This window comes from Pyxicephalus adspersus, chromosome 3, assembly GCF_032062135.1.
Source record: "Pyxicephalus adspersus chromosome 3, UCB_Pads_2.0, whole genome shotgun sequence".
Lineage (NCBI taxonomy): Eukaryota > Metazoa > Chordata > Amphibia > Anura > Pyxicephalidae > Pyxicephalus > Pyxicephalus adspersus.
The window spans coordinates 804,291-811,956 of NC_092860.1; the positions used below are offsets into that span (position 1 = coordinate 804,291).

Consider the following 7,666-nt stretch of genomic DNA (forward strand, 5'->3'; position numbering starts at 1 on the left):
CGCTGCGTAATATGTTGGCGCTATATAAATCCTGTTTAATAATAATAATAATAATAATAATAATAAAAGGTTCCTGTTACATCTCCTTAGTATATTTGCCCTGTAAATTCCCATAAACCCCATATAAGGGATAATTATTTGTAATATCGGAGATTTCCATAAACTCATCAATGAGCTGATAATGGGGTTATAGCGCCACTCACTGGTCAGCTCCTCCTCCTCCACGTCATCATCGAAGGCGTAATTGCGCAGGAATTCAGCGAAAGCCCCGTTCTGCTTCTGCAGTTCCTGGTAGGACCCCATTTCTGAGACTCTGCCGTCCACAATCACCACAATGTGATCCACTTGTGGCAGGAAACTGATTCCGTGAGTGACCAGAACCCGAGTCTGCGGAGGAAATAAAATGATTGGCTGGGAAATTGTTTTATAATGGCGCCCCCATATGGAATGCAGCCTCAGGCAGCTGTACGGCCTGTACACGGGACACGTTCTGATTGGCTCTCACCTTTCCCCGCAGCAGCCCGTCGGGACCAATGACGTTGTCGAAGATGTGTTTAGCGACGTGAGCGTCCACGGCTGACAGCGGGTCATCCAGGAGATAAACATCAGAATGGCTGTAGACGGCCCGAGCGAGGCTGACCCTCTGCTTCTGACCCCCAGACAGGTTGATGCCCTGCGGGAAGGAGAAGGAAGATATCTGTGACTTGGCAGTGGGCATTACAGGACTGGATGAACAGCATCACTAAAAATTTCCTGATCTTTATCCGACCCATTCTGAACCTACAGAACCCCTCCCCATGGTTCCCAGCTATCATTGTGTGCTACAGAACCCCTCCTCATTGTTTCCAGCTATCATTGGGGACTACAGAACTCCTCCTCATTGTTCCCGACTATCATTGTGTCCTAAAGAACCCCTCCTCTTTGTTTCCGGCTATCATTGGGGACTACAGAACCCCTCCCCATGGTTCCCAGCTATCATTGTGTGCTACAGAACCCTTCCTCATTGTTTCCAGCTATCATTGGGGACTACAAAACTCCTCCTCATTGTTCTCGACTATCATTGGGGACTACGGAACCCCTCCCCATTGCTCCTGGCTATCAGTGTGTGCTACAGAACCCCTCCCCATTGTTCCCAGCTATCACTGTGTGCTACAGGACCCCTCCTCATTGTTTCCGGCTATCATTGGGGACTACAGAACCCCTCCCCATTGTTCCTGGCTATCATTTGGGGACTACAGAACCCCTCCCCATTGTTCCCGGCTATGACTGTGTGCTACAGACCCCTCCTCATTGTTCCCAGCTATCACTGTGTGCTACAGAAGCCCTCCTTTTTTGTTCCCGGCTATCACTGGGGACTACAGAACCCCTCCCCATTGTTCCCAGGGCTGGATGGGAAAGATGGGGGGGGGGGGTTCATTTTTCTGGAGTATGTATTGGGGGAAATGTCAGACAACTGGGAGCAGTAACACTGGGGTAACTATAGATGGCAGCGGAGAGAGCGGTGTAGGAAGCCATGATGTCAAATCATTCATCATGTCATCCTTACTTAGGAACCTGAACCATTCACAGAGCGGGGCCATTGTACAGGGTCGGGGCTGAACTATAAACCAGGGAGGTTCAGCTGGGAGTCCCCGGGAACATTTAGTTCTAAAACTCAAAATCGCTTGCAAGGAGCAAAACCCAACTATGACATAAAGAGGGCAAAGAAGATTCCTCTGTGTTATCATTCATAATATTCTTACTTATGTAGAACCGGCTCACTGCTTCTTGCCCAGCTGAAGGTGCCGTTGTGTACGGTGATGGCGTTTCCTGACAATGACACAAAAAGATTGATCAGAGATTATTATTTAATTTTTTATACCTGTAATGTGGAGAGCTAACACTAGGTGGCGCCCCATGCACATTAAACCCTATGGAATCCTCAGCATTGGATGGGAGCCCAGACCAGATGAGCAACGCTACAGCTGCAAATATCAGACTGGCAGGAGGGGATTCTGCAAACATGGAGATGCACAGCAAGGTGGCGCCACACTGTGCCCCCAATATTAGGATGTTGTCTGCTGACCCTGGGGGGAGGTGAATGTGCAGAATGAGGATATTCAGTAGGTGAATTCATTGTTATATTTCTCCTTCCTCACATACATGGAGACATCCAGCATAACTGACAGTGACAGGATGGGACAAATTAGAACATTGGGGGGCAGGGGGTTAATAGAGCTGGCCCCCACCCCTTATTCCTGTACATCTAATATGTGCCCTATTATCACAACTACATATCATGCAGATTATCTGTGCTTCTCCCATCTCAGGCTGATTGCAAAACACCAACATTCTCTATGTGGCTAATCATGTAACTGATTTTATCTCAGCGGGCCTGTACACCAAATGAATGTCACATGACACGGTTTGAGGTTGCAGTAATCCCCCCCTCCTCCAGGTGGTGACACACTGTACCTCCACCTTCCTCCTTTACCACTGGTGGTCTCACCCTGCTTACCTGGAATCGTCTTATCCTTGTTCACAGCATCAGGGTCCAGCTCATCATTGGCCAGGAAATTCTGGATTCTCCTTATGGAGACCCTCGCCTGCGGCAGAACATAAAATGATTTTCTCAAGGGCCACAGACAGAACATGGGGGAGTATTATAGATATGGGGGCTTCTCAGTGGTTGTCACAGCTGATTGGTGGATTCAGTGATATGTATTTCTCACCCAGATATGGAGAGGCTCATGCAGGAGATTTCCTCACCTGGGCAATGTTGCTGATGACCTGGGGCAGCATATTCAGGGGAAACCTCAGGATATTGAAGAGGGAGAGGGACACAAAGGCTTTCTCTGCATCCAGAATGTTCGTTTCATCAACAGTAACATACACAGCGAACGTGGTCAGCGCCACCTGCACAGAAATGTCACGTCTTTAGACAATGGTATGACTTCAGAGCTCCTCCCATCTGTAACCCCGCCCCTGAGGATCTTTTCTGTGTTTGTTTTGTTAAAGAAAGGAAAAAAGCCGGCCAGCTATGGGGGAGGAGGGGTTAGATTTGGGGAGGTAACTTGGGTTAGATTTTAGGGATCAGGTTATAAATTATATATTATTGAAAAATAAAATTAGGGGTTCAGAGTCAGGTTGGGGGTTAAAGCTTAGCATTTGGAGTGGGGGGGGGAAGTTTGGGGAAGGCAGAACATAGGCATGCAGTGCTCTCCTCACCAGGAAAGGGGCGCTGGTCCAGGCGAAGGTGGACAGAGCGTTCAGATAGGCCGCTTTCCTCAGGACGTTCAGCTCTTTGCTGCGGATTTCTACAACCTTTTGGGCGAAGGACGGCTCCCAGGCGTAGAGTTTGAGGACTTTAATGCCATTTAGGATTTCGTTCATCAGTTTGATTCTGGAGTCCTTGTATTGCATCTGCTCCACCTACAACGCAGGAAAATATCAGCCAATTAGGGAGAAGAGCGGCCAGAGCAGCCAATAGCAATCAGCCTTTCCTGACAATACTGTGATTGGTTGCTCAGTGAACTCTGTGAACTGCAGGTTCCATTTATTAAGCAATGCAACTGTGCTAAGTTCTGCCTCTCCCGGGAAAGCAGCCTCCCATCACATGACTATCCAGGAAACTACAGGGGGCGGAGTCAGGAACTCACTGCTGCACAATTCAGGAGAACCCAAACCCAGGGCTCAGCCAGTCTGTACATGGGAGACAATTGCCCAATAATGGGGCACTCCACCCCTTTTGGTCAGACAAGGTAAGGGGTGTGGGGTGGGGTGACCCAACCGGGAGGTATCACCTCACTTCCTGTTCTGTATGACAACTCTTTCATACACAGGAAATTTTCCCAGGAATAAGTTTAGGCTCTGACCACTCCGGGGCATCAGAAATGGACCAATCAGAGATCAGGAAAAGCTGCAGGAGTGACAACAGAGCTGAGCCCCGCCTTGATTTTGCAAGTCAGATGACACGCGACATTACTATTGGTCCACACACTCTGGGACTCACCTGGAAGGCGCGTGTCTTCATGGCAATGAAAGCATTGATGGGGATGAGCAGAACCATGACAGCAACTCCGGCAAGGACTGAGGGCCCCAGATTCTGCGAGACAGAAAAGAGAATTCACTGAAATATTCATCCACATTGCAGATTCACACACAGACCGGCCAATCAGATGTCATTTCAGTTGCAGGGAATATCCTGATTCTCAGATTTGGCCACACAGATCAGAGGCTGGGGGGCCCTCCATGACTTGGGTCATGTGATGCTGATATTAGTGGGCCCTCGGGGGCCCCAATATTTACCTCCCACAGGAAGTAAAGGGCCAGGAAGATCTGCAGAGGAGCTGACCACAGCATGTTCAAGAAGGTTGTCAGATCCTGGAAGCGCTGGGCGTCCACAGACATCAGATTGACCACTTCGCCCACCGTAGAGGAACGCTTGGCGGCGTTGGTGATGACCAGAGACTGTGGAGAGGACAGAGAGACTCCTTATAACCGGAACCAATCCCTCAATCATTGGCTGACCGAGAAGGGTGAGACAGGTCCTCTTTACCCCCCCGTATGGTCAGTACAATATAGGGGGCACTGCTGGAATCTGGGGTCCTCTCTGTGTCCCTCCCCCTGGATGGCTCCACCCTATTTACTGAACCCGCAGTAGTTTCCCCTGGAGGGGCCCTGCTCACCTTCCTGTAGATGATGCCGGTGATGGCGCTGCGCAGCCGCATCCCGGTGACAAAACAATACTGGAAGTGCTGGTGCAGGATGAGCGTCTGAGCGACGGACGAGAGGAACATCAATGCTGCAATGCAGAACCCCCACCAGGCGGGGGCACTGCTGTCCTTAACGAATGCTATCAGAACACTGAAGGGAGGAAAATCGTGTCACAATGTGTGAATGTTACAGTGGGGGAATCAACCCAAGACTCACCCAACATCTACCCAAGATTTACACATTTCACATTGGATTTAATTGGATTTAATTGGAAAATAGATAAGTAGGAGATGATTCACACAATTTCCATCTAAATTCAATGTCTCAATGTTGGAAAAAACTTGGGTGAATCTTGGTTAAAAAAAAAAGATTCCAGGGTCATTTATAAAGGAAATAATATAAAGTACAAATATCGTCATCATTCCCCTCATTGTCATTTTCAACCCCCTTCATCGCTTTCATCCTCATTATCCCCCTCCCCTTTATCTCCCTTCTGCCCCACCATCATCCTCACCCCTCCCCCTCCTCACATAAAGGGTGATTACAGATGAATGATAAATGTCCCCTTGTAGATATCACTCTGGGTCAGACAGGAAGTTCTGGAAGGGGGCCCCGGGTTTTTTCGGGGCAAAGCTCCCCCTTGTAAGACCCCCACAGATCACACAGAGCAGCTCTGTACCCATTTATAAGAAAGGCGCTGCAGAACTTTTTGGTACTGATGGACATATTATTCTTCACACACTTGTGGTTCTGCTCGGCTGTAATCGGGATCACTGTCAGGCAGTACAGCCAGGTTGGTGGCCCAGTTGGGAGAAAATTGAGCTCTGGCACCGCGCTTCTCTGAGGATCCCCGATATCATCACTTTGCACCTTCATCCTGTCAGCAAGCTGCTATTGTTAGACTGCAAGCCCAATAGAATAATTGGAGCAAACAAAGGAACTCCCAGCAGCCATCATAGAGACAGAACCCAGCACTTCTACTATCTGGGTACCATGGCAGCCCCATAATGCCCCCACTTCAGGTAGAACGACACAGATTTGCCCCCAGGGAAGGTTGGTGTCCCAGAGGAACTTACCTCAGTAACTGCGGATTGACGAAGGACAGGAGGTCCTGGAAAAGTTTGAACACCGACCCGATCATGAAGAATGGCCCAAAGGTCTTTAGAAGAACCTTCAGGAAGGACGGCTCCCTCTTCTTCTGATTGGTCACCAGCAGGACATCCGATTCGGTTGGTTTGTCGCTGACGTGGTTTATCTCCACTTCCTGGGCTTTAGTGAATTGCACCTCACTGCTCCTGGGTGCGGGAGAGGAAGATGGGTCAACGTGACGGCCTATGGGGGCGCTATGTACACAAGAAATAGCATGATGAGAGAATGGGACCAATGGTGCTTCTGACTGGCTGGCTGGTGGTCAGGAGAGGATTGGTTCAGCATGGAACCCTCTGAAGGCCATGGAAGGCCCAGTGCATGGTGGACTTTACTAACTTCCTGTTTGTATTCTATCATCATGAAGATTTTCTCGGACACCCACTGGGATCTGCAGGTCCCTACAACCTGACACCTTATACCACAGGGGCTCAGGTTCTTGGTGGAACCCCAAAAGCCAGCACCATATTTTTGTGTTGAGGAACTAAACTGAACTTTCTGGACACCAGCCCAAGCAGAGGGGGGGCCCACAAACTCCATGCAGATGCTGTCCTTCTTTCCTCTAGCACTATAAGACCACAATCCGACGGAATTCAGGTGCGGGGCCTGAATTCCGGCAAGTTTGGCCAGAGCGGCTCTGGGGAAATCACTGATTGGTCCACAGCCCCCCCCCCCCTCACCACCACCACCATCCTCTACCAATCACCTTAGCTTGGCCTTCTCCACCTCCCACTCTTTAATCAGTTTGGACACAACGGAGATGGATTGGTCGTCTTCATTCAGGGACCACAGGTCCTTCTCTTCCAGGGGCCTCCGATAGCCCAATATGGCCATCCTGGGGACACAGAGAATTAGGAGAGTGACAACACCACAGACATTCAATCAATGTTGGAATATAGAATGGTAGGTAGGTAGGTAGGTGAGTGCCATATCAATCCTCCTACTGGTCTGAGGAGGTAAGTACATCATAATGACTGGCGGGGGCTCAGAGACATGGAAAGGCTGATCTTAGCTAAGGAGCCACCACGATGAGTTCCACCGGTGACCAGGCAAATCACCGGGGGCGGGGGACGTGGGGGTAATATTGGGGGTCCCCATCTGTATGAGGGACTGACACACAAGTTATGAAATGTTGACTCAGGAAATAAAATGACAATGTAAATCGTCAATCTATGTGAGTTGCAGCAAACACGAGACCAATATAACAGGACAGCCTCCATCTTGGTGAAATACGACACTGTCAGAGCACAATATGACATCAGAGATCATTATAGGGGCAATGACAGGTCCACTTTATGATTTCTGGTGTCATAGTGATCACTGATTCCCCTTAGTTGTCACTTTTTACTTACTTTGTGAACCACCAAAACGTAAGCCTCGAGAGGAAGCCAGCGTCAGACTCTGGGCAGGGATTCTGCGGAGGAAATGAGGATGATGAAAGGTTTGCTTGTTGCTGATTGGTAGATTGTCTAGATTTCGGAATACTCACACAAACAGAGGAGACAGGGGAGAAGAAAGGGCGAGCCTCCTTCAGGCAGGAGAGGATGAGCTGCACCACCAGCAGGGAAAAATAGATGAAGAACGTGGTGAAACGAAATCGGTCCGACACCCCCTGAGGAGAGAATACCGGTGAGATTATTACCGAAATACAACCCTGCCTACAACAAAGCACGCCTATCCTAAACTCCGCCCATCACAAATCCCATCCACCGCAAATCCCGCCCACCACATACCCCACCCACCCATCATAAAGCCCTCCTATCACAAATCCTACCAATCCTGCCTATCATAAACTCTGCCCATCACAAACCCCACCCACCACAAA

General features: G+C 49.4%; 2 protein-coding genes across 2 annotated transcripts in view; both read right to left on the reverse strand.

Annotated features, from left to right (window-relative positions):
* LOC140325436 (ATP-binding cassette sub-family C member 3-like) overlaps nucleotides 1–7,666 on the reverse strand; it is a 44,942-nt gene that overhangs the window by 8,239 nt on the left and 29,037 nt on the right. Inside the window, exons 3-4 of the mRNA XM_072403268.1 lie at nucleotides 506–673; nucleotides 204–387 (exon numbers count right to left, since the gene is read on the reverse strand). Coding sequence (XP_072259369.1) covers nucleotides 204–387; nucleotides 506–673 — 352 coding nt within the window. The remainder of the gene's footprint in view (nucleotides 1–203; nucleotides 388–505; nucleotides 674–7,666) is intronic.
* The window catches only part of LOC140327626 (ATP-binding cassette sub-family C member 3-like), an 8,625-nt gene continuing 2,452 nt past the window's right edge, over nucleotides 1,494–7,666 (reverse strand). The window contains exons 4-14 of the mRNA XM_072407010.1: nucleotides 7,331–7,453; nucleotides 7,194–7,255; nucleotides 6,548–6,676; nucleotides 5,772–5,990; nucleotides 4,668–4,845; nucleotides 4,288–4,449; nucleotides 3,992–4,084; nucleotides 3,208–3,411; nucleotides 2,749–2,895; nucleotides 2,498–2,585; nucleotides 1,494–1,809 (exon numbers count right to left, since the gene is read on the reverse strand). Coding sequence (XP_072263111.1) covers nucleotides 1,739–1,809; nucleotides 2,498–2,585; nucleotides 2,749–2,895; nucleotides 3,208–3,411; nucleotides 3,992–4,084; nucleotides 4,288–4,449; nucleotides 4,668–4,845; nucleotides 5,772–5,990; nucleotides 6,548–6,676; nucleotides 7,194–7,255; nucleotides 7,331–7,453 — 1,476 coding nt within the window. The 3' untranslated portion in view covers nucleotides 1,494–1,738. The remainder of the gene's footprint in view (nucleotides 1,810–2,497; nucleotides 2,586–2,748; nucleotides 2,896–3,207; nucleotides 3,412–3,991; nucleotides 4,085–4,287; nucleotides 4,450–4,667; nucleotides 4,846–5,771; nucleotides 5,991–6,547; nucleotides 6,677–7,193; nucleotides 7,256–7,330; nucleotides 7,454–7,666) is intronic.